The 25,870-nt window shown below is 40.6% G+C and overlaps 1 protein-coding gene across 2 annotated transcripts in view; it reads left to right on the forward strand.

The window, feature by feature from the left end:
- Window positions 1–1,228: 1,228 nt before the first annotated feature.
- The window catches only part of tsc22d3 (TSC22 domain family, member 3), a 55,376-nt gene continuing 30,734 nt past the window's right edge, over window positions 1,229–25,870 (forward strand). The window contains exon 1 of one of the 2 annotated variants that reach the window (XM_079528457.1): window positions 1,229–2,230. In XM_079528457.1, coding sequence (XP_079384583.1) covers window positions 1,923–2,230 — 308 coding nt within the window. In that variant the 5' untranslated portion in view covers window positions 1,229–1,922. The remainder of the gene's footprint in view (window positions 2,231–25,870) is intronic. The other variant, XM_079528455.1, reaches the window with a different exon arrangement.

Below are 25,870 nucleotides of genomic sequence, written 5' to 3' on the forward strand. Positions count from 1 at the left end.
TGTGTGTGTGTGTGTGTGTGTGTGTGTGTGTGTGTGTGTGTGTGTGTGTGTGTGTGTGTGTGTGTGTGTGTGTGTGTGTGTGTACAATTTACATTTACAATTTAGGCATTTAGCAGACACTCTTAATCCAGAGCGATTTACATTAAGCAAGAACAAAAACATGGGAATACATCACATATGTAAAATGCATTTATCAAGAAACATGCGTAAGCTAAGAGTGTGTGTGTGTGTGTGTGTATGTGTGTGTGTGTGTGTGTGTGTGTGTGTGTGTGTGTGCGTGTGCGTGTGCGTGTGCATGTGAGTGAGTGTGTGAAACCAAAATGTTGTACATTCAGACTTAAAAGGAAAATCGGTGTTGTAATCCTGGCAAGAGAGAGAGAGCCATTCCACGATCCCTCACATGACCTGTGTCCGTGATTCCTTCTTGAGAAGACGAGGTTCAGGAACAGGCTGTTCTGGCTATAAGGCCTCGATCTGTTTGCCAGTCAAACAGTTGAGCTGGCACGGACAGATGCAGGGTCACACTGAGCAATGGTAAGGGTGAACACATTACTTCTCTGCCAATAGTGTCAAAACACTGCTAATTTACATAACCTGATTGCTTTTTACCTCCTGGGAGATGGTAGAGTTCTATATGTCTGTGTCATTTCATTAACTATGCTGAAACTTATTTTTAGTTAATAAATAATGATGATGTATTGTTGTTTTCCAAAATTAGCAGCATTCCCTTTTCAGCGTTCTTTCCATTTCGATAAATGCTGCATTGACAACGGAGCTACAAGGGCTGTTGTTAAAACAGACTACAAAAATTTATATCACACAGTGTGATTTTAAATGTCCCCTTTGCCAAAATTAATGATTCTGGATTCATTGTGTGTGTGGGGTGCGTACATGTACAGTGCGTGCGCGTGTGTGTGTCCTCGCACTCTTTCACAGAGCCACTCCTTGAGCTGTCAAGCACGGCAGGGCGGAGGTGAGTGGACGTGCACGTTTTAAGCATGCTTCAGGACTCCTGTCCCACCCTCTTTCCCGCTGTCTCATTCTATTGAATGCAGACTGAGAGAGAGAAATTCTGTGCACGCCACAGGCTTGTGCTTTTTTTGTTTTTTTTACCAATCACAGGGCTTTCCCCACCCTCCCTCCTATTCTTCCCTCCCTCCTATTCTCTCTTCTCTTCCCTCCCCTGTTCGCTCCCCTCCCTCTGTCTCTAAGCACATGCTGGCCAAAGGAAAAAAAGAAAAAGTGTAGGGGAAAAAAGTGCTAAGCAGCTTCTGGGTTTTGCTTTCACGAGCACTCCTGCTGAATCGCTGTGCGTGTGTGTGTGTGTGTAACTGTGTATGTGTGTGTGTATGTGTGTGTGTGTGTGAAGACTGTATGTGTGTGTGTCCGGGGCGTTCACTCTCTCTGCTGCCACAGAAGCAACACATTGGAGCGGTGTTCGGCCTCCCGGACAAAAGGCTGAACGAGGCAGAGCCTCTCAGGGAGAGTTGCACAGCGTGACTGTACTTCTCAGGGAGAGTTGCACAGCGTGACTGTACTTCTCAGGGAGGAACCCAACCTGCCTTTTAGCACTCCTGGCCCCTGGAGTGGAGCGGAGCGGAGACGTGACGGGACACTTCAACAGCCTGAGCACCTTGGATGCTATCCAATACCACGCCTCTCTGTCTGTCTGTTTGACTTAAGGAGGAGCACAATCTCTTCCTGACATTTGTGCGTCGCACTACATCGGTCACACCTTCACACGCAGAACTGTATGGGGAAAGTAAAAACAGGTCGGAGGGGGCTTAGTTCACGTTTTCTCAGTTCTGTTTCTGTGAACCTCTGTTCTGCCTGCTGATTTCATCTCTGTAAGCACGGCACCTGCCTGCAGCTCCTGAGCATCATCTCCCGCTGCTCTCCATCCCCCTGCCATCCGCCCTGAGATGGCAGCCGGAGAACCCCGCTCGCCCATCGGTTTGGACTGCTGCAGCTGCTGCCTAGACCTGGCCAGCGGTGCCGATGACTCCATGGCGCTCAGCCCCACGAGTCCCACCAGCCCCAGTGTCAGCCACTTCCGTCAGCTCCGGGACCAGCTGATGTACCACAACCTGAACACTGACAAGCTGAACAACATCATGAGGCAGGACTCCCTGGAGTCGGTGGTGAATGACCCATGCTTCCTCCTCAACGAGGGCATCTGCAACAGCAACATTGACCAAACCATGCTGTCCATACTGCTGTTTTTCCACAGGTATAGTCTTTCTTTCATTCATACTGTCATGGGGCGGTACTCATCTCAGTTTAAACAGGTCAGGTCAGGTTCAGAAGTGGATCTCCCCCCCCCGCCCAATATGCAGTGTTTACGCAGTATTTCTCTCCCCCAAACCAACTTTATGTAATCTAGGTTGACAATGCATGTTAATTCTAGAACTGATCATTAGTTGTAGAGCCAGATAAGTCAAAGAGAGCTGACCAACAGAACATTGACACGTGTAGGTTTTACAGTCAATAATTTGTTGTTGTTTTGACAGAAAGGTGTGAACCTGTTCTTGTATGATGTCACGACATGGTATATAAGAAATGTTTCAAAGACTTTTGACTATTTATTACTCTACTCATATTACTTAAAGTCAAGATGACAGAGATTTTCATCCATACAGTATACGATTTGCTAAAATCACTTCACCTTCACCACCTGCATGTTAATCTACAGTAATAGTAATAGGCCTACATCTAACTGAATTAACCTCAAACCAACACAGAATAAAAAATGCCTGTACTGTAGATAAACAAGCATACCGTGATGAGGTTATTCTAAACGTACCAGTTTGTTGTCATGTTGGACCGATTAGCTTTAATTGTTAGAGGTCAATTAAAACTGGTCTTTCTCCTTTTGTATTACTGCCAAATACTGTTTATAAAGAGCAGGCTTATTTGTTGTCATGTTGGACCGAAATTCAAATCTGCTTTTATTGTTGGAGGTCAATTAAAACTGCTCTTACTCCTTCTCTGTTGCCGCCAAATAGTGTTTATGAAGACCTGGTTCATTTGGCAGCTCGCTGACATACTATGTTTGTGAGGATTATACGATGTCATGAAACGCAATGCTGCCAGTTGGCAGGTTGGTTTGGCAGGTACTTTTCAATGACTTCAGCCTCAAATTAACAGTTACCATATTTCTTTGCTCAACTCTTCCACTGCTTCCTTGACCACTGCTGTGAGGTTGAGTCTGCGCCAGCTAGGAGGTGCTGCACATAATGCTGACTTTGTAGAGCACAAATTACATATGGTGTGTATGGGTTTTCGAGGCAGCAAATTGTGGAGACCCAACGAGAAATGCAATAGATACCATATTATACATACCTGGAGCTCAGCAGCATTCCTGGCAAGGGAAGCAGAGATGCTGTATAGGTTCAAGTATCATGACATATATTTCAGACACACGTCATACAGTATGATAGTGTGAACCTGATAATGTGGTAGTGTTTTAGCTTTCCTCAGAAGAGAATGGTGATATCATCATTTACCATTGCCCCAGCTCTGACCCCATCTTATCCCTTTGAAGGTCTTCTAAGGATTACGTACAGTATGTGACCAACTCACCATAGACTCAAAAAGCAAAAACGCAGACCTGCTTTTCAGTGTTATTGGCTCGGCTCCTGAAGGTGCAATAACCTTTATAACACGTACCCCCCTTTCGTTGAATACCACAAAGGTTTTGATCTGTTTTGATCAGGTAACCATAACCATAGCAGTCAAAATCAGAATCAGAATCTGTATCTTACTTTAGAAGCCAGCACACGGTTATCTTCATAGCATAATTGTCAAAGTCATATTATTATTATTTTGTTTTTGTAAAGATTTATTTATTGACAGTGTACAAAGTACAACAGGCAATCGTGAATAAAAAACGAATTTTGCCTAATTCATTTTTATCTGCCTTTATTTATATCTGCCTAACTCTACTCTCCTAACCCTGCTGATTCACCCTGCCTTATTGTTTCCACCAGCCGAAGGCATGGGGAGAGTATGTTTTGCACTCCGTCTGTCCGTGTGTCCATCCGTCCGCCTGTGAACAGCTAATCTCTGGCACTGATGGCTTGATCGCAGCCACACTCAGATTTCTCATACTCCATCCTGACTGGCTTAGATTGGCTTCCAAAGTTCGCAGGAGTGCTCCATTTCCAACAAAAAAAATGCCGCAAATCATGGCCACATTGTGTGATTCTGTGAAATTCCCACTAGGCCGAGGAACAAATGCCATTTGAAAATGTTCAACTCATGGTGGTGCTATAACTGGCCGATTCAGGTTTTTACCTATAACTGCACCAATCTGTGTCAAACCTTTTATGCACACTCCCTAGAGGACAAACCTTTGCCCTGTATTTTTCACATCTGCTTTTTATAGCGCCACCAGGAGGCCGACATATGTAAAACACATTTTTTTATATTACTCCTTCAGATTTTATCCTAAGTTCACGCAAATCGGTACACACGATCTCTATAGTCAAGATGGGTTTGTTGATTTCTCAAATTCCATCCTGATTGGCTAAGATTGGCTTCCACAGTTTTCAGGACTGGCCTGTTTTATTACAAAATGCCACAAATCATCAACGCAGTGTCCGTGTGCATGCATATTCCCACTAGGCTGAGGAAGAAATTCCACTTGACATTTTTCAAGTCAGCCTCATGGTGGCGCTATAACAGGCCGACTCGAGTCTTAACATATAACGGCACCAATCTGCGTACAACGTTATATGCACACTCCCTACAGGCCAAGGAAAAACGTCTGGCCTGCATCTTTCAATTCTGCCTTTTCGAGTGCCACCAGGAGGCCCACTTATGTGCAACACTTTTTTTATATTAGTCCTTCAGATTTGATCAAAATCCAATCCTGGTGGAGACCTGTGCCCCAAGGGGCACTTCTTCTAGTTGCCTATGTTCTCTGCCTATCAGAATGCTTGTTACATTCCAAAATAACAGATAGGGATTTTGGAATGTAACAAGCATTCAGAGGACATAGGCAATAAGGCACAATGAAGCCACCATTTAGGAGAGTAGAATAAATGTCAATTTGGCCAAAGGATTACGTACAGTATAGGCAATTATGGTATGAGGCTAACGACACATAAACAAGAGAGTCTAAAGAAGGCTGCGTTGGGAAGCCAATTACATAATGAGATATGTTGTGTAGAAAGTTTACATATTTATCTGAGGGTCATAAGGTTATTGTAATGGTTCGGGATCAAACTTTGTGAAGCATGGATATGCTCAGCAAGTATGAAAGCATTCCACATCAGCATTCCGAGATGTTACTGTGTTGGGCAGACAGACTGGTCAGACAGACTGGGCTAACCGACTAACCTACTGACATAACCCTCCTTAGCCCAAACCACACCAAAGGGTCAAGACGGGATGAGACGATTTTAGCGTTCGTCCCAGTGGTGTGGTATGTCCTGTTGCACATCGACCCAAGTGATTCAACTGGTTCAATTCAATGGCCCAAACCACACCGATGGGTCGCCATTCAACTCCTTGCAACCGTTTGGCAGCAAGGAGTTGCATGGCTACCCATTGGTGTGGTTTGGGCTTTAGAGCCCCATCACTTGCCGAACAAAAAATACACCCAATCCAAAAGTATCCTTAAATAAATGTAATAAATTCTAATTCTTCAATAAATAAACATCGCAGCAAATATTTTTAGATGACCTTAATCCTAAACGAGAAAAAAAAAATCATGTGTAAACAACACTATCTTATCATTCACTAGATAAATGTTATCATGGATTCTTTTGTATGCAATCCAGAAAAAACTTTAAGTCAAGGTCAGGAATTTTTTATCATTATTTTAATCAAACAGCTGTGCTAACCAGGCTTTCAAGAATGTACTAGTAAGACTGTTAAATTTTAACATGGTTTATCATGATGAGGCCGCCTTGCTACGTGGCTCAGGCTATTAAAGCCTATTTTTATCATTTACTGACACGAGCACAAGATAGTGTGTGAGGACATAACGGTAAACAGGACAATAAAAGAGTCCATATAACAACTGAAGTAGTAGATGGCATTAGTCTATATGTCTAGATATATGATGTCATGCCTTTTGGCAGTGACAAATTGTGCAATATTGTCACTAAACAACATTTGACTTATAGTATATAGCATGGGGAAGGACAATAAATCACACTCAGGGAATGTATTGAATTTCCCAGTATTTTCCATGTATTTGCTTATAACACCTCATTCAATGCTCATTCATTTGAGAACATTCAATGCCCATTAATTTGAGAACATTTTCACAGGCGTCTCAGCTGTGTTATTTACTAAAGGAACACTGTGTACCTGATTTATTTATTATAGAGGGGTGTGCCAGTTTGATAGGAACATAGCAGAACAACGGGTCAAGAAACTTTGGGCCATGCACTATACAAATTTGACCAGTACTCCCCTTTGACAGAGACAGCTAATGGATATCCTGGCGTGAGTCTTGAGGCTTGGACATGTTTTGATAAAGAAATCTAATATTTGTCATGTATTCAGCAGTGCACAATGATGTGTCATGTACTATTATACACCATGGTTGTATAATAGTAACGCTATGTGATCTTGCTGGTTCTGCATTTCCTTAGGTCTGAATCCAGAATCATTAATTTTGGCAAAGGGGACATTTAAAATCACTCTGTGTGATATTCATTTTTGTAGTCTGTTTTAACAACAGCCCTTGTAGCTCCGTTGTCAATGCAGCATTTGTCAAAATGGAAAGAACGCTGAAAAGGGAATGCTGCTAATTTTGGAAAACAACATTACATCATCATTATTTATTAACTAAAAATAAGTTTCAGCATAGTTGAACTGACACAGACACAGAACAGAACATAGAACTCTACCATCTCCCAGTAGGTAAAAAGCAATCAGGTTATGTAAATTAGCAGTGTTTTGACACTATTGGCAGAGAAGTAATGTGTTCACCCTTACCATTGCTCAGTGTGACCCTGCATCTGTCCGTGCCAGCTCAACTGTTTGACTGGCAAACAGATCGAGGCCTTATAGCCAGAACAGCCTGTTCCGGAACCTCGTCTTCTCAAGAAGGAATCACGGACACAGGTCATGTGAGGGATCGTGGAATGGCTCTCTCTCTCTTGCCAGGATTACAACACCGATTTTTCTTTTAAGTCTGAATGTACAACGTTTTGGTTTCACACACTCACTCACATGCACACACACACACACACACACACACACACACACACACACACACACACACACACACACACACACACACACACACACACACACACACACACACACACACACACAGAGAGAGTTTTAATCCTGTCACTTGAAACAAGAAAGCTGCCTTGTTGAGCTTACGCTCTTAGATGTTCATACATTTTTCAAATACTTGGTTCAGAAGGGCCAAAGTTATTATGAAAGAGTTGCCAAAGTTTATATTCCGACTAGGTTGTGGGTGGTCGATCCACAAAGCAGCCATCATTCTCACTGACCTTTTATTGAAATGTCCAGCATAGCACACAGAAGCCTACAAGGACTTGTTGAATATCTGTGTGAGGTAGCAGTGACCTTGTTACATAAAAGCTTCAAGGGTCAGAGAATCCTGCTGAGTGGAGAATTTCAGCTCTCAAGGCTTGTTTGGTGTTTGAGTGCTGTGATTTCCACAGGATAAAACGGGGGGAAATGGGTTGAGTTAACTTTTTAAGCTTAGAAAGCCACACTTGGCTGTACTAAGAGAGATACAGACAGCACCCTTCCAGTTTCACACCACGTAGTCAGTCAGTCAGTGAGACATAACCACAATCATAGCCTGCAGGGATGATGTGTAAGTATTTATCCTGGACTTAAGTGTTGTGACCAGTTGGTGAGTTGTTGAAACGCAATAGTTTAAAACTGGTCATGACTGAGAGAACTTAAGCTGTTTGTCAGCTTATTTTTATTTTATTTTTTGTAGTTCCCACTATACTGCCACGTAATGATCTATCTCACATTACTGATTTCTATCAGAAACACACAAAGTGGTGCTGTTACTAGATTGTTTTTAGATGGCAAGATCATCTACAAAAAGTACTGAAGGGACCTAGACACTCTCAGTACGTAGATCACAAAAAGTGCAGACTGCAGAGAAGCACACTAATGTACATTTTAATAAAGCAAAATCAGATAGACAAGAGGTTAATTCACCAGGGAACGTTAGAATGATGTGACTTTCATGCTCACGGTTAAAGTCTGTCAACACCATAATTGCTTTCTCAACCTGGTTGAGAAAGCAATTATAATGTTTGTCAGTCAAGCAAAAGTACTTGTCTGTTAGTAAAGCATGAGGAAGAAACAAAATAAAAGGAGCATAAGAGAGGATCGAGGGCTGGGTTTTGCTGCCACCACCAAGTGTGTGCAGTAACTTTAGAAAGGGATTAAGACATAACAGTTATAACCTCCCAGTCGAGTCGGAGCCAACCCGAGCCAAAGTCACAGTTTCTCTTTGGAAACATTTACTTCTGCCTTGCAGCAGTTTAAAGATTTTAACAGTTACGCAAGTTCCTTGGTTTATGGAGACAGGATCCACCTGTGCTTAAAGCTGCTGTACCATGCATCCATCCTCTTTTGGTTAGGATTGGTGAGCAATGCTATACTAACATCATGAACTACTTAAACCCATATATTTTGTTAACCAGGGTTATTCATGAGTCTATCCTTGGCCCCACCCTTTTCCCTCTTATACAGAATTGCTTTGCCGAAAATAGAACATTGGCTGTTGGCTATAATTCTTTTGAATATGGCCACACATAGCCTGAGCAGTGTCTATTCTATGTGACCTCAGAGGTATATGCAATCAGGCTATGCAATCTATGTAATGATAACCCAGTTGGAGACAACTATCACATATTGTTGGAACTAGTCCAGACCAGTGCCTGGCTGTAGAGCACCGAGTCTGTAACGATGGAAGTTGGAGATCCATGCTCCACCCGGCTATGCAATATCCGTTGTACCCGTGTCAGAATTCCCGTTCCACCCATCTGTCTATGTCCCTTTTTATGCCCATATATGGAGATTTCTGTATCTGTCTCTCTGTGTCCAGTTATAGTTCTGTGTCAGGCATGCCCAAATATGAAGTGTTGTGATGTCAGAACAGGCAGCTCCATATATGGAGATATAGGGGTGATCAGGTTCAGAGGCCAGGCAGAGGCTTTTGTGCTGGTTCTGGTCAATGGTGTATCTGAAGGACTCGACACCGGTTACTGCTCTCCCTGTGGTGGTGTGGAACGCGTGTGTCAAATTTGAAGTCTGTGGGGCGAACGGTTCTCGAGTTACGTGGATTACATACGTACGTACACATGTACCGTACGAACAGAGACTTGGTGCATTTATGGATAAAGATGTAAGAACACTAGCATTATGTCAAAAATACCTGCCAAATTATTTTATTTGCATGAATTATGAATAAGTGACCCATACGTACGTTGAAATTATTTTTATTGTTGAAATCTGATAAGCTAAAAGTTATCTGTAAATGGGGTTCTGAAAAATGTTCTTCCGCTGTTCAACTAATGAATGCCATGCCTTTTACTATGTCTGTATGAATATTATTTATGAATCTGTGCTCCATACCATGTGAAAATGGTTGTGAGTTAAATAAATGATGATGATGATAGAATGCAGGCAGGCTGTTTTATTTCATCGTTCCTCAGATAAAGAGGCCATACAGTAGTAGTAATAATAATAATAATATTACTATTATTATATTCATAATTGTATTTAGAATGCAATTTACATTGAAACAAATGCCATTGTGGTAGTGAATAGAGGTGAAGTCCCAGACACCTCCTCGTAGAAGGAATACAGTATGATTTGCATAGATCACAGACTGATTAAAAACGGGAGTCATGTACTGGATACAGTGCTCTCTCTTTACAACAACAGCTTACTGCTTTCAACTGATTTCTGCTTTCATTGCCTGGGCAATAAACATTTACACCTTTTAAGCTTCCTAACCAACAACGCTGCTATTTTCTCTATGAAGCTTTGTTCATACTGCAGCATCACAGCATAGCACCTCTCTCTGTATCAATAATAATAACAGCAACAACAACAATACCCTTGACTAAGTGGCTTTCTAACATTTTGTGCCCAAGGCACACCAAAGGCAAAGTAATAATCTTAGGGCTCACCTGTATTCATAATCCAAATTTACACCACTTAAGCCTCACAGATTTTCTATAAACTCACAACATTAGACATTTAAATTAGTATTACTATTTTGTTGGCAAGAAAACCTCACATGACCTAGTCATAAGGAACATGCACTACACTACACTATAATATACCTAAGTCCATTTGTACACTCGCAATGTTACATGAGCAATCAGGATTTTATACAGTTTGCTGTAGGCTATCTTACTCAAATAATCAGTATCAAAGTGTGACATGCCAGGAACATGCACAGAAGCAAATAATCACATTTCAAGGATAAAATAAGTCACACTTTAGGCTACGCAGAATTCAAAATAAAACTTGTGATGACTCAAGGCATAACTCCCCCTAATTTAATATTGGTGATGTCTCGGCATTGTATAAACACTCATGCTGCATTAGCCTGTGAATGAGACTTCATGTTAGCCTTTGGCAAAGAGTGTGGTTTCAAATGTCTCAACCACACATACATAATGAATTTGATTCATACCTCACAAGATAAGAAATCGGTTCCTTTATGATTTCCAAGTATAGAGAATAGATTGAATAACTGTTATGGTGTTGACAACACTGTGAAAATATTCAATTGCACAATGCTGTTAGGATTATAAGATACTGTATAAATAGTTATTTTAGAGTCAAAATTGCCCCCCCACACACACACACACACACACACACACACACACACACAGACAGACAGACAGACAGACAGACAGACAGACAGACAGACAGACAGACAGATACAGCTCAATGCAGTATGGTGGATGCCTGCGATTATGAAGTGCCCTTTTCAAGTATCACAATACATGTCAGCATTTGTTTTATTTCTTTTTTCTTTTTTTTGTTGCATTTTGACACCAGTCAAAATTCGATGGCAAACTCTACGAAGGTTACATGCATTCAGAATTCTCCACAAAAGTCCAACACAAATTACTTGCATTTATTAATTGCATTAATTAATGTAAACCACAACATATGTTCGATTTTCAAAGGGAATATAAATTCAAAGGAGTCAGCTGAGGTGGTTCGGGCATCTGGTTAGGATGCCTCGCGGGCGCCTCCCTAGGGAGGTCCTCGACGCACGTCCCACTGGGAGGAGACCCCGGGGCAGACCAAGGCGCAGTTGGAGGAAATACATCGACTCACTGGCCTTGGAACGTCTCGGAATCCCCCAGGAGGAAGTCACTAATGTTGCTGTGGAGAGGGAAGTCTGGAGCACTCTGGTGGAGCTGTTGCCCCCGCGACCCGACTACGGATAAGCGGTTGAAGATGGATGGATGGATGGATGGATATAAATTCATTGTTAATTCCAGTTCCATTATTATTTGTGTCAGTTCATCAAACAGTTCAACAACAATGCAGTTCAGTTTTCCGGTTGTTAAACAAAGCCTCAAGCGAAGCAATAAGTCTATGGAAGCAAGGCTATTCCCAAATCCCAACCACTTTAGGATTATTATATAAAAAAAAAAAAAACAACAACCGGATATTTACAGGAAAATATTTTAACTGGATGACCGCGGGAGAGAATGGTAAAATACAGGAGAATCCTGGATAAAATGAAAAGTTTATAGGTGTATCGCACTACAAAAAGTATATATATACAGGGACAGGTGTATCACCGTCATTTCTCTAATTGTATTTTTGGTAACACTTTATATTAAGGTCGCCTTCATAATGCATTATAAGCTCATTTATAATGCATTATAATGTGCTTATAAGGCATTATAACACTCGTTAATGTTTGTAATCATGTATAACAACTTATAACCACGTTTATAACATATTATAAGTGCTGGTCATAATGCATTATTATGCTCAGTGGAACAGCACATTATAACTATTATAACTTAGGTGGTTATAAAGGCACATAGAGAAGTGCTGTAAAGTCTGTGTCATAATGCATTATAACCAATGTGTTTATTAAATGGAATAATGTCTTATAAACATCAATAATATGCTATAGCATATTATACAAAGTTTTGTCACTTTACTTAAAGGTCACAAAGTCATGCAATAGGGTATTCTAAAATGATACAGCTGCTAATAACCATTAAAGAATGTTGCCACTTTACTTAAAGGTCTCAAAGTCCTGCTATAGCATATTATTGATGTTTATAAGACATTATTCCAATTAATAAACACAATGGTTATAATGCATTATTTCATTTCAACCTTTATTTAGTTCTCGGAGAACACACTGAGGGCTGAGACCCTCTTTTTCAGTGGTGCCGAGATTACAACACATCAACAATGTACAATGGGGGGGACAAAGAAAACAAAACATAGATGAATAAAGTAAATTACTGGTAATAATAACATAGTAATAACACATTACATAGTGATCAACTCAATTAAAACAGGTACAGTTGATATTTACCAACGTTGATATGTCAAGTTGAAAGCGATATAGAGAAGGAAGAGAGCTGTACTTTAGTGAAGTTTGTAGGGTGTTCCAAGTGTGTGGGGCAGCGCACTTGAAAGCAGATTTTCCAGAAGTGGTGGAGGTATGTATGGTCTCAAGCATCAAATAGTCTTGAGAGCGTGTATGATGAGAAATAGTTTTCCATTGTAAAAGAGAGTTTAAATAAGAAGGTGAGTTCCCAATTAGAGCTTTATAGATAAATAAAAACCAGTGTTGGTCTCTTCTTGACGCAAGTGAGGGCCAACCAACCTTATTGTACAGTATGCAATGATGGGTGTTATAGCTGTCGCCTGTTATAAATCTGAGGGCAGAATGGTAAACTGGGTCTAAGATTTTAAGTGTGGTAGCTGATGCGTTTCTGTAAATAATGTCCCCATAGTCCAAGGCGGAGATGAAAAGTGCTTCAATTAGTCTCTTTCTAGTAGGCCAAGGAAAGCAGGATCTGTTTCGGTAAAAAAAGCCAAGCTTCATTCGCAATTTCTTTGCTAAAATCTCAATGTGTGTGTTAAAAGTAAGTTTCTCGTCCAGCCAGATCCCGAGATATTTATAGTAAGGTACTCGTTCAATGGTGGTGCCATTTGAGGTGTATAGCTGAGGCTCATTTTCATTTAAAGCTCTTCTCTTAGTAAAAAACATAAGTTTGGTCTTTTCAGCATTTAAAACCAATTTTAGATCCAGCAATGATTTCTGGAAAACATCAAAGGCAAGTTGCAACATATGAGTAGATTTCTCCACAGAGTCTGAGAAACAATATAAGATTGTATCATCAGCATATAAATGTATATTACAGGTCTGTAATGTATTTACAGTATTATTGATATATATAATAAACAGTATGGGACCCAAAATCGAGCCTTGGGGTACTCCTTTAGATATATGGAGGAACTCTGATTTTACAGTTCCAACTTTAACACATTGATGTCTCTCAGAGAGGTAATTTTTAAACCATGTACAGGCAATAGGATCAAAACCAATATGATATAATCTTTCTAAAAGCAATGTGTGGTCCATTATGACACAGACATTACAGCACTTCTCTATGTGCCTTTATAACCACCTAAGTTATAATAGTTATAATGTGCTGTTCCACTGAGCATAATAATGCATTATAATATGTTATAAAGGTGGTTATAAGTTGTTATACATGATTATAAACATTTATAACGAGTGTTATAATGCCTTATAAGCACATTATAATGCATTATAAATGCGCTATAATGCATTGTAAAGACAACCTTAATATAAAGTGTTACCGTATTTTTTCCCCACATGAAAGACACTAAAAAAACAAACAAATCTTTAGGACAACAGGACCATCCTGCAGTCAAATACAATGGATTATTTTTTGTGCTAAGAAAACAGGCACAGTGTAGCCTAACTCACTGTTGATCTGTGCTCCCCAAGGGTCACACAGGCATTAACACGGAGTTACATAACTTCATGGGCTGCAGGTGTCATGGGATGTAAACAACAGGCGGATTAGTGGAGTGACGGGAAAAGAGAGGAAGTCTGGGAGAGACTCCAGACTCGTGGGCAGACAAGTTGGGGCAGAAAATCTCCAATGAACAAAAGGTGCGAAGGCAAGGTCTTCTTGAGCAATGTTAACAGAAGAGAAACAAGAGTGCGGAGAGTGTGTGTGTGTGTGTGTGTGTGTGTGTGTGTGTGTGTGTGTGTGTGTGTGTGTGTGTGTGTGTGTGTGTGTGTGTGTGTGTGTGTGTGTGTGTGTGTGTGTGTGTGTGTGTGTGTGTGTGTGTGTGTGTGTGTGTGTGTGTGTGTGTGTGTGTGTGTGTGTGTGTGTGTGTGTGTGTGTGTGTGTGTGTGTGTGTGTGTGGACAAAAAACCCCAGCAAAAGACAAAACAAAGAGCGTAGGTTTCATGACTTCTAAGATATAGGAATTCAAAGTTTTCATTCTTGGAATTCCTTGGTAAGAGTTCATTGCCTTTCGATAGTTTAGGTTTAGGAAGTCATTGTTTTGCTGCTTTAGGCCAGAGGGAGTGTGAAGTAATTTTTTATTTCCTCAATACTCCAATTTTGTTTCCAGAGTCTCTCCAGTTTTGTTTTAAAAAGAAACAACAGACGTTTGATTTTTAGGTCTGTCCTCTCTAAAGCTTTGTACCATAGATAAGCCCCATACTAGATGTATAAATCAAGTAGTGATAGTGGTGTGTGCAATAATAGCTCTTTAATGGACTTGTTGAGTTACTGCATTGTTGTGTCTGTGTGAATAGGCTGCCTTGGTGCTGTGCCAAGAGATGTGTGTGTGTGTGTGTGTGTGTGTGTGCGTGCGTGCGTGCGTGCGTGCGTGCGTGCGTGCGTGCGTGCGTGCGTGCGTGCGTGCGTGCGTGCGTGCGTGCGTGCGTGCGTGCGTGCGTGCGTGCGTGCGTGCGTGCGTGCGTGCGTGCGTGCGTGCGTGCGTGCGTGCGTGCGTGCGTGCGTGCGTGCGTGCGTGCGTGCGTGCGTGCGTGCGTGCGTGCGTGCGTGCGTGCGTAGTCCTCCGGGATGCACCAGGCACAGTCTATAAAGTGGTAATGAAGGGTATCCGGAGAACTCGCCAGTTTACCAACTCGCTGCAGCGAAAATTCTTCATCAATGTCTTCATCGTTATGCTAACATGCTGTCTTCATCAGTGTAGTATGTCAAACCTGCAGATGTTATAGTTAATTTCTAAAATGATCAAATTATTTTGTGCAATTAAATGGTCAGCTATTCAATGATAAAAAGTTGAGTATGTGAATACCAATGATAGTAGGCCTACCATTTCAGGATATTGTTTACTAATGAATTACATTGCGGTACTTTGGTGTTTAAACTTTAGCATTCCTACTTCATCTAGTGTAAAGTAAACTCTAAACAACTATTCTCTCTGTCTCTCAATTCAATGCAATTGAAATGAAGGTGAAGTAAAACTAAAATGCACTAAACCGCGGCGAGTCGGTAAACTGGCGAGTTCTCCGGTATCGGTAATGAAGCCGTGGTTGCTCTTTGTTGCTCTCACATATACATACTTTACACATACGTTCACAAACACTTTCGAATGCCATCATCATTATCTTGTGGCAGAGGCTGTGGTGTGAGACTTTAGGTACCTGTGAAACTATTCTGTGGCGACTAGGGCTGCAACTAGTGCTTATCTTTATTGATTTATTATTATTATTTATTATGTTTTGATTAATCAAATAATCGAGAAGCATGTTTATTTATCATAATATTATGTCAATGAATCAATGTGATGCATTTATTTAGGGTCTTTACTAACATACAGAACATTGCTGATCTACAAGCTCACAAATAATCGTGATGGGTTGTGAGCCCCCCCACAATTTATTTTATTGTAAATAGATTATACTTATTGCGAACGCAGTGAGCACTAACTATGAAACCTAGCAGAACATGTCTGTCTGTCTGTGTGTGTGTGTGTGTGTGTGTGTGTGTGTGTGTGTGTGTGTGTGTGTGTGTGTGTGTGTGTGTGTGTGTGTGTGTCTGTCTGTGTGTCACGCTGTAACACCACCCGCCCGCCACCAGAGGGCGCAGCTGTATCACACACACACACACACACACACACACACACACACACACACACACACACACACACACACACACACACACTTAAAAAAAAACTTAAAAATAAAAAAACTTTAAAAAAACCTTGAAAACACACACACACACAAAACTTAACTTAAAAAAAACTTAACTTAATTTTTTTTTAATTCTAATTGTTATTGCAATTTACGAGCTGCGTTCGCTTCCCGCGTTCGTGCGTCTTACTTGTATATATAATCAATTAAATCAATTATAGTTCAATTAACTGCTGCACCCCACAGAGACCTGTGGGGTCAGAGTATTAACCCAACTAACTAAGTGAGGTCAATTGAGGGCACAAGGATCACTGCCAAGGCTGTGGTGATGGATGGTGCGTCGTGCGTGCTGTCACTTCATCTTTTCGAGCCTTGTCACCGCTACCCTGAGGTGTCACTTGAGCGTGACTTCTGCAAACAAAGGAAACCAAAGAAACTTCAATATGAAGTTTGTAAAATCAAAAATAATTTAACACTTGGTGGTGTGATAACATAATGTGCAGTATGAATGCACTGTTGAGATTGATCCTATGCGTGCATTCTTGAGGCTTTTCAACTTGTGGACTGGTTATAGGGAGATTAATGTCATGTTTACCTTGGCTGAACATTTTCTTTTCAAAGATAAGAAATATTTTAATCAAACGATCCTGTACTTTTCAAGGATAGATAAAAGGGTCAGGTATGACTAATCAGTCTTTATTCAGTCAAGCATGAACACACACACACACACACACACACAACCACGCACGTCGCACACACTCTTGCACACCGTGAGCCAACATTAAGCAGCTGTTGACATCTCAGCATAGCAGCTGATTGCAGCTAAGATGTGTTATCCTGGTGTCAGTCACTAGGTTGATGTAGTTAGGTTCATATAGATATACTGGGTGTCAGTCACTAGGTTGATGTAGTTAGGTTCATATAGATATACTGGGTGTCAGTCACTAGGTTGATGTAGTTAGGTTCATATAGATGTGTTATCCTGGGTGTCAGTCACTAGGTTGATGTAGTTAGGTTCATGTAGATTGAGTTGATCAAAAAATCTCTTATTTATTCCTTAGTCAATAATCATTATTAATTATTCAGTATTAAAACCAAAAGATGCAGGTGTGCATAATTATGTAAAAACAACTTCCTTCTTGAAAAGTGTAATATGTTTAAAAAACTATGAAAATAGCAGAGATACAAAGCTCACAACACGTCGCAATGACACAGATTGTGAGCTAGCAGATTGGCTATTTTCACTATTTTCATTTTAAAGTATAACTCCAACCGATGCCAGAACAATACATATACATTATAATACATTTTATATTTAAATATATGATTCTTATAATATTTCAAAGCAGAGAACCAATCAAGCAGTAAATTACTAATCTCTCCTATTATTCTTCATGTTAGTGTACATTTTTCTCCCTCATTCTTCATTTTGTCCTTCTCCCTATGTTTCTTTCTTTCTTTCTTTCTTTCTTTCTTTCTTTCTTTCTTTCTTTCTTTCAAGCCTCTTCAAGTCTCATTTTATTTGGCAGAAGTCGAGCTTATATAATTCAGAGTGGAGGGGGTGAGGGTTGAGTGACCATGGCTACTGCTTACAGTCTTATCTGTTTGGACCATGGCTGTGGCGCCTATTTAGATAATAAGACAGTCTGTCAACACTCGCCTTCACACACACACACACACACACACACACACACACACACACACACACACACACACACACACACACACACAGCCCAGTACCTGACACTGGGGCTGTTGTTCTGAATGCGATGTGATGAGTAATTGCAATACAAATAGCCATTATGTTGTAATTACACCATGTAAATGACCATTAGACAGTGATAGGGGTTTTGCAATTTGTAATGCTAGATATTAGGGATAAACTTGAAAAAGAAGAAGAGGTTGCACAAAATGCCTTCTTCAAGGTATGATATTAGAGATAGTCATAATATGTCTGTCTTTTTGTCAGAGTACAAGCTTGCTTCAGACAGCATATAAATGTAGTTGTTCTCAGATCACAGCAGAAATCAATATGGCCTATAGTTCAGTGGTGGACAAAGTACTCAACCCTTACCCAACAGTACTTGAGACTCCTGGTCAAATATTACTCAACTACAAGTGAAAGTTGCTCTGTCAAATTTGTAGTATAAATAGGCCTATAGTATTGGAATCCTTGCTTTAACAAACATCTTAAAGGACCACTTCACCACTTTTCAACATATCTTCATATAATTGGTCCTCACTAATGTTCATGATAAAACACCACCATTTTTTCCTACTCAGTCTGTGTCTCATAGGAGGGCTTTGGGCAGTTCGGACACCCGTCCACCAGTGACATCATCATTAGGCAGATTTTTTTTTAAACAATATTTGTTTTAAAATATATTTAGATTTTTATTATCGTGAGAACGATGGCTTCAACTTTTGCATTGCAACTTTTCAGGAAAAGAAAGCCTGCCGTTTCTATTAGCTTGGATTCACCATCGATGATGTCACTGGTGGACGGGTTTCTGAACTGCCCACAGCCTTCCTATTAGACACAGACTGAGTAGGAAAAAATGGTGGTATTTTATCATGAACATTAGTTAGGACCAATTATAGGAAGAGAAGTTGAAAAGTGGTGAAGTGGTCCTTTAAGTACTCAAAAATACATGCTTGTAAAGAATATTTAAAAAATATATATCAATGCATTGCTGTTTTACAATCTATACATTACTCCCAAAATGCAAAGATTTTCCAAAGATTAAAACAAAATAATTAAAAAATAATAGTGCAAATAGCAGAATTACAAGCTCACAACGATGCATTATGCTGTGAGTTTGTAAATCTGCTATTGTCACTAGGTTATATATTTTAAATATAGCTTAATGTACTTTTTTCCCATCCTAGAAATGTAGGCCGAGTGGGGTCAAAAATAGCTATTATATTGGTCTTTGAAATGTAGTGCAGTGAAAGAATCGTAAAAAACACAGTAAAAATACAATACGCAAGAAAATGTAATTTGTTACTGTCCACCACTGCATACAAGAGTTATTTTCAGAATACAGCCAAAGTCAGTATTTTCTAGTTAAGAATTCCCTGGTCTCCCTGCAGGCCCCTCTGGAAATTGTGAAATGTGGGCAATAGTCTGCATTGGGCTAACCATTTGAAGCCCAGTCAAAGCGATTTGGTGAATACAGAAAAAAGTACAGTTGTTTTAGTAAGACTATCGGGGTTAAGTGGCTAATAGGCTGCCATCTCCATACCACCCAGACTGTAGCCTCGGAGACCACATGCATTTTACCCAGACTGAGTTATGGAGCCACAGGCAAGTGTGCTAATAAAAGTTTCATTCCTAGCCACACATGTTTCATTTTGATATGCCTGAGGTTCCCTTTTGACTGTTTTCTTATTCAGTATGAGAGTGGTTAGTGGGATAACCAGACGTGCAAGAGAGATATGGTTAAAACGTTGTCTAACACAACCTCTAAACCTGAAGACCTGCCACAGAATTGAAACTTGAAATTATTTCTTGATCAAGAATATTTCATAAAAAATATATATGTCAGTGAAATCTGGGATATGCCAGTAGGTCGATTCCAAATATCTGCCTTGTGTGGACCCTAAAAATGCAGGCATCTCCAGACAAGTATTCTGATGCTTATTCTTGGAGCCTTGTTTGAGAACAACATGAGCTTTTATCCCAACCGCAAGTGAGTTTTCTTTATTCTCCCCAGTCCACTGTAGTCTGTCGAACAATAAAGCCAGACAGCTTCTTTGTTGAGAGGGCCTGAGCCAGTCCTATCATTAGCTAGTCTAAACCTTCCAGGGTATTTTTCACATGCAGGTTGGGTACATACTGTACAGTACTGTACCTTGAGAGCATGCACAGTCGCACAAACACCCCCACACACACACACACACACACCATACAGACTGTAGAGAGGGTTGAATAATGACACTGAAATGCACATTAGGACTCTTGTCAGCCGATTGCACACATCCACATTCTTGCAACCATTTATCCATACAAACAGTACACGTGAGAATATTCACAAGCGCACGCTGAGCATCTCTATTACTGCCATCCAAGCCCCTGCAGGGCGTGCAGCTGGCGTTTAGGCAGACTTTAGTTACAGCATTGCCAGCATAGCCCATTATGGTGGAGAGCTGCTAGAGTTGCTGGGAAAATAACATATTTTCTTCCCTTCTACCTCTGCCCGTCATGGAGTAAGGTTTTCCAATACACAGGAAAGGTTACAGTGACACTGATGAGAAACATTATTGCTGTTGCCAGAGTCAGACATCTGCAGTTGTGCAACGCTGTTGTTGTTTTTGCTATCTATAGCCACGCTTTTGTGTTTTCTAGTAAACAATTTTGAGCTGCGGGGGCGGATGTGTAATTAAAGTCAAGAAAAGTAGCCCAAACATGACTGTCTTGTCATGCAATGAAAGAGAGCAGTTGACAAAAATAAAGGAAGACAATATTTGTCATAAAGCACAGGCAAACTTAGAACTGATAAGGTCCAGATAAGTCAAGTTAAGTGTGCAATTGGCTTTCATAAGTTGCATATGGTATATCCTTTATTAAAGCTGCAATCCATAATTGTCATGTCCTACCCGGGATTTGAACCCCAGTCCCCCTGCGCAATCGCCAACATTTCTACCATTGAGCTCTGCCACACAGATTGGTTAAAATTAAGTATTATTCACGCACAAAAGAAGTTATGAATTGTAGCATTAAATCTACTTTAAATCTGTGAAAACTTAAAAAGTCAGTGCTTTGTTTTTCTTCACCAACTGTTATTGCATCATCAATCTAGATATTTTCACAACATCGAGATGGTTTAGAAAAAACACACTGACCTCAGAGCACCTCACAGCACTCGTGCTGGGAACCCTGGGTGGAGAAGAGTTGGGCAACTCTTGCTGTTTCATCAGACCGTGTAGAACTGTACGTGCTCCTTGATTGTGTGAACTCGATGAACTGTGAATCATTATGAAACAACCTCATATGTGTGCAGATGTGCTGCTGTCATTGCTCCTAAATCAACAACACAAAAATGACACATGGCCAAATGTATGAGCCATATAACTGCCAGTAGAAATGACAAGTAATGTGTTTGGGGGGGAAAAGTCAAGCAACTGGCAAAACTTCATATACATATACCCCCTCTTTTAACGTAATGAATACGGTTTCCTGTTTATTACCAATGCTTCCAAGTTTCCTATTCTGTACAGCAAGTCTCATTTTCCATCTTGTATTTTGGGACAGAGGATCTGTGGAGAAAGAAAGAAAGAAAGAAAGAAAGAAAGAAAGAAAGAAAGAAAGAAAGAAAGAAAGAAAGAAAGAAAACAACCAAGGAAACAACAACCATAAAAGTATGATCTAACTTGGAAAATAATTGCCATGTTGGATGGACTACAATTTTCACTACGTTATAACATAAAAGTATATAACGTAAATAATACATTTAAAAAGTTCTGAAATGTAGATTCTTTCAATAGCACCACCCGCAGGAGAAGTGACCCTATGTTCTACTTAAGTGTGGTTTTGGACTCTTACTGAACTGAAATTACGTGGTTTTTCCCCCCCCCGTCATGGTAAGGCAGCTTTAGTTAGATGAAAGAAAGAACAAAAGTACAACAGAACCAAGCCAGCAATAAAGGAAGGAAACGACAAAAACAATATTCTAATTTGGAAAAGAACTTCTGGTTCACATGGCACTTTACGAAGTGGACACTCCCAAAAGTACCATAACATTTCCTTCATGATAACCGTGCACTGTATCAATGGCACAATGCAATTTAGTTAATCAGGGTAACTTCCTTTGATATAATAAGTGTCCCTTAATTTGAACAGAATCAACGTCGCCTTTTCATGGAAGCGATGCATGCAGGACTCTGGTCCACTTGGGCCCATTAGCAAGCTGTCCTAGTGTAATGAAGAGGTGCATTTCTTCTGCCAAGCTCTCTCTCATGCTCTGGATGTCTGTCCATGCAGACGAGAGAGGGGAGAGAGAGAGACGTGAACAGAATGTATGTGCCAAGTTTCACTGACTCAGTGATTGTTTCTGGCCATTCCCCAGTAGAGAGAGAGAGAGAGAGAGAGAGAAAGAGAGAGAGCAAGAGGGAGAGAGAGATTAGGAAGAAGAGAGAGAGAAAAGCACTAGCAGGTTCTAACGAGCGAAAATAACAAGATGTATCCTGTCCAAGACCTCGCTCCTGGCTTTTTGTCCTTTTGTTTACAACAGGCTGTCGTGCCACAACGTGAGACAGGGAGGGGCAATGGTAACGGGCACAGGTCGGTCGTGTCTACGTCTAATGCTCATGCCAACCTGCAGCACCATCAGGAGGAGCATTTAGCATGCGTGACATTAAATGATGTCTCATCACATTCTTTCCAGCCTGCTGTCATGGAGAGCAATGAGTCACATGTACTTGTTTGCATGCTCGTTTTTAAACAAGCAAAGATTTGGGGTAAACAGCCGACCTCTGGAACACATCGATGTTAGTGGAACAGAGCTCTCTGATGCAGAGCTCAGGGACTAGGGAATGTCCGATACTGCCAAAAGAACATGGGGTATTCAGGGAGGAATGCTGAGAAATCTCTCCCTTCCATAACCTTGTCACGTTCTTCTCCTTTAATTTTCCATTCTTTAACCATGTCACTCTCTTCTCGTCTCCTTTCTTTAACCTTGTCACTCTCTTCTCTCCCTTCAATGTCCACCTCTATGCAAATGTCTCCCTTCCGTAACCTTGTCATTCTCTTCTCCTTCCCTTCAATGTACTCTGATATAGACACGTCACGCACGCACGCACGCACGCACGCACGCACGCACGCACGCACGCACGCACGCACGCACGCACGCACACTACACAGGCCACCATCTTCACAGGTTCTTCCCTGCATACAAAGACCTGTTTGTCCCTGATGTACTGAATTGCAAGGTGTCTTATATGGGGAAATGTATGGTCGATAGCACTAGAGGACTGGTAAAGAAGGGGGTAACTTATGTAACAGTTGAGGTCATGGCTCTTTAGTTTGGGAGTCAGCTGATGCCTGCGGTCTAGACGGTTCTTGGTTAAATAGCGATGTGGCTTTTTATTCTGGATTACCTCGGGCTCAACAGGAAGGTTGACAGCTGCCCTCTTCTTCACCTTCAAAGTAACAGCTTATGGATCAGCAAAGGCCACCTTGAACTAGTTGGAGGTTAGGGTTTGCAGTCTTTGCATGACTTATATAATAAGTCATGAATTCAGTGAACTCAGTGCAGAAGATCAATGCTCCATCTAGATATTCTAAACTTAAGCCGGCAGCACTATAAAACAGATCTTTTCCACTTTGGGTGCTCTGTAATTGAACATATCAATTAAATGTAATCGTAATCTGTTTTCCATGCAATTGTTGTAATTCTGCAAGAATAATTCAGTCATAGTGGTGTGTGTCTGTTGCTCTCCACTCAGTTTTATATGTCCTAATATCTCCACCACCCTCAGGCTTGTTCAGCTTAATGCAAGTGCATTTACAGTATACTGTTTTGCTGCACACACAGAATAAATAAAATAACTTGACTCTTAACTGTTCCTGGGTTGGAATGCAAAGTAAAATGATTACCATACCCTGTATGCAGTACTATGCACGTGCGTGCGCACACATACACGGTTGTAAAGTTTATGGTGCGAATTTGAAGCAATTGCAGAATTGCACGCAACAAACCTACAAACAAGGCCAATGTATTAGACAATTTGAATATTATTCTAACATATTGTGGTGACTTCTGTTATTTTACCCACACATTTGTATCTGTGATTATCTGAAGTAACTATATGACACATTTACATTGTTAATGGCAATTAACTCAGTGCAGAAGATCAATGCTGAAGAGCTCTAACAGGTGCTTGCGGTAAATCCCTCTAATTGATAGGAGAGAAAGGAGGGTCAGGCCCTCAGGGTTTGAGTCATTTGCAGGTGTGTCGGCTAAGAGACAGCATCCATCTATAGTTCATCTCTGAGGGTTCAGTGTATAGCTGATAGTTCCTGTTGAAGGACTATTCACAGCTTTGGACAAATATATTGTAATGACCCATTTTTCTTGAATGTTTTTATTTTTTAAATTTAGAAATGTTCTTATTGTCAGTCAAATATTGCTGAACATACCTCAATAATTCATTACATTTCGCTAAACATCATCATGCGGTTAATAAGTCATGAAAATTTGAATTACGTTTGTGAATGAATCTTTACAGAAAATGTTTTGCTAAACCTTTCAAATCAATCCGTATTTGCAATATAATTATAATATAACCAATAACAATTATTTTGTCTTGAATTACAAATTACGTATTATCTCGACCAAGTTTCAAGTCTCTGCAAGTTCTTTTTTCATACCATACTGAAATGAATGGAATCCAGTGGCTTCTTAGGAAATCAAACAAGCCACGGAATGCTTAGAAAAATGGTTAGTGAGTAGCAATGTCAATTACGCCGTGAGTTCAATAGGCTAAAAATGCCAGACCACCAGTACGTCCTTTGAGTCCCAGATAGTGTTCTCTTCTTACCCAGTTACATAACAAATCCTTCTATAAATGCGCCAAGTGACTGAGTGTGATCCTCCGGATATCTAGAGAACTGCTTGACCGATCAACTTCAAACCCATGCAGAGGACCCAAGGAGTAGGACAGTTGTCCCAAAGAAATTCAATAATTCTGCAAATCCATTATGTATAGAGTACCCTGGTGAAATCAACATAACGCCATAGACTGGCCTGGACTCCATATTTGAACATGGCTGACAGGGAAGTTCTATATGGGCATAAAAGGGACATAGACAGACAGATGCAGAGATATCCTATATTAACATTGGCTGCCAGCTGGCAGGCGGGCAGCCCACTGATGTCACCATATGTCACCATGACTCAGACATAACCATAATATGGTTATTTATATGTTATATGTCCTTATGTTATATAAGGAGTTACGAATGCAGCTACGCCTAAATATGGAGTGTGTTTTCTAACCTCAATGTGTCATCATGGCAGGCATCAGGCGCAAACAAATCAGTCAGCTCCATATGTGGACATGTGCTGATTACATCAGGGACCCCCCAGGAATAAAAGGGACAAGATACAGATATCTCCATACATGGGCATATCAGTCGGATCGGCCGTGCAATGTAGGTGTAGCACCTAGATCATTTCCTTTTTCTGAGGGTATCCTGAGGATTTTTGACGATTAAATTGTCACTTTGAAGTATTGAATGAAGGTCCAGTGGGTTTCTTGTTGTGTTTAGTTTTAGGTTTTTTTCACGTTTGGGATCACTTTAGACTTTAGAGGAAAAGGATGCTATTGTATTTGTACCTGACATGAAGGGTAAATTCAGAGAAATACCCATAATAAAGACTCCTGGCTGTGGTTTGTATGGAAGTCGGCAAAGGGAGGATAAAAAACAAAGTCTTGTTTTATCACTTGTTCAGACGGCAAAGATACTTCCTCCCATTCATATTGAAAGAACCCCTCCAACTACACATATCTGTTTCAGACAAGGTGGGGCTTGCCCCGTTTCATTTCTTTTTTGTTTTGAATGTTATTGTGACTATAAAAGGATTTGGGTCATCACAGTGAATACAATGCAGCAAACACATCTCGTGAGGTCTCTCTTCATGGCAGTGTCTATTCCTCTCTCAGTTTCACCTTTCAAGCGATATAGAA

Source organism: Electrona antarctica (genome assembly GCF_951216825.1).
Source record: "Electrona antarctica genome assembly, chromosome: 1".
Lineage (NCBI taxonomy): Eukaryota > Metazoa > Chordata > Actinopteri > Myctophiformes > Myctophidae > Electrona > Electrona antarctica.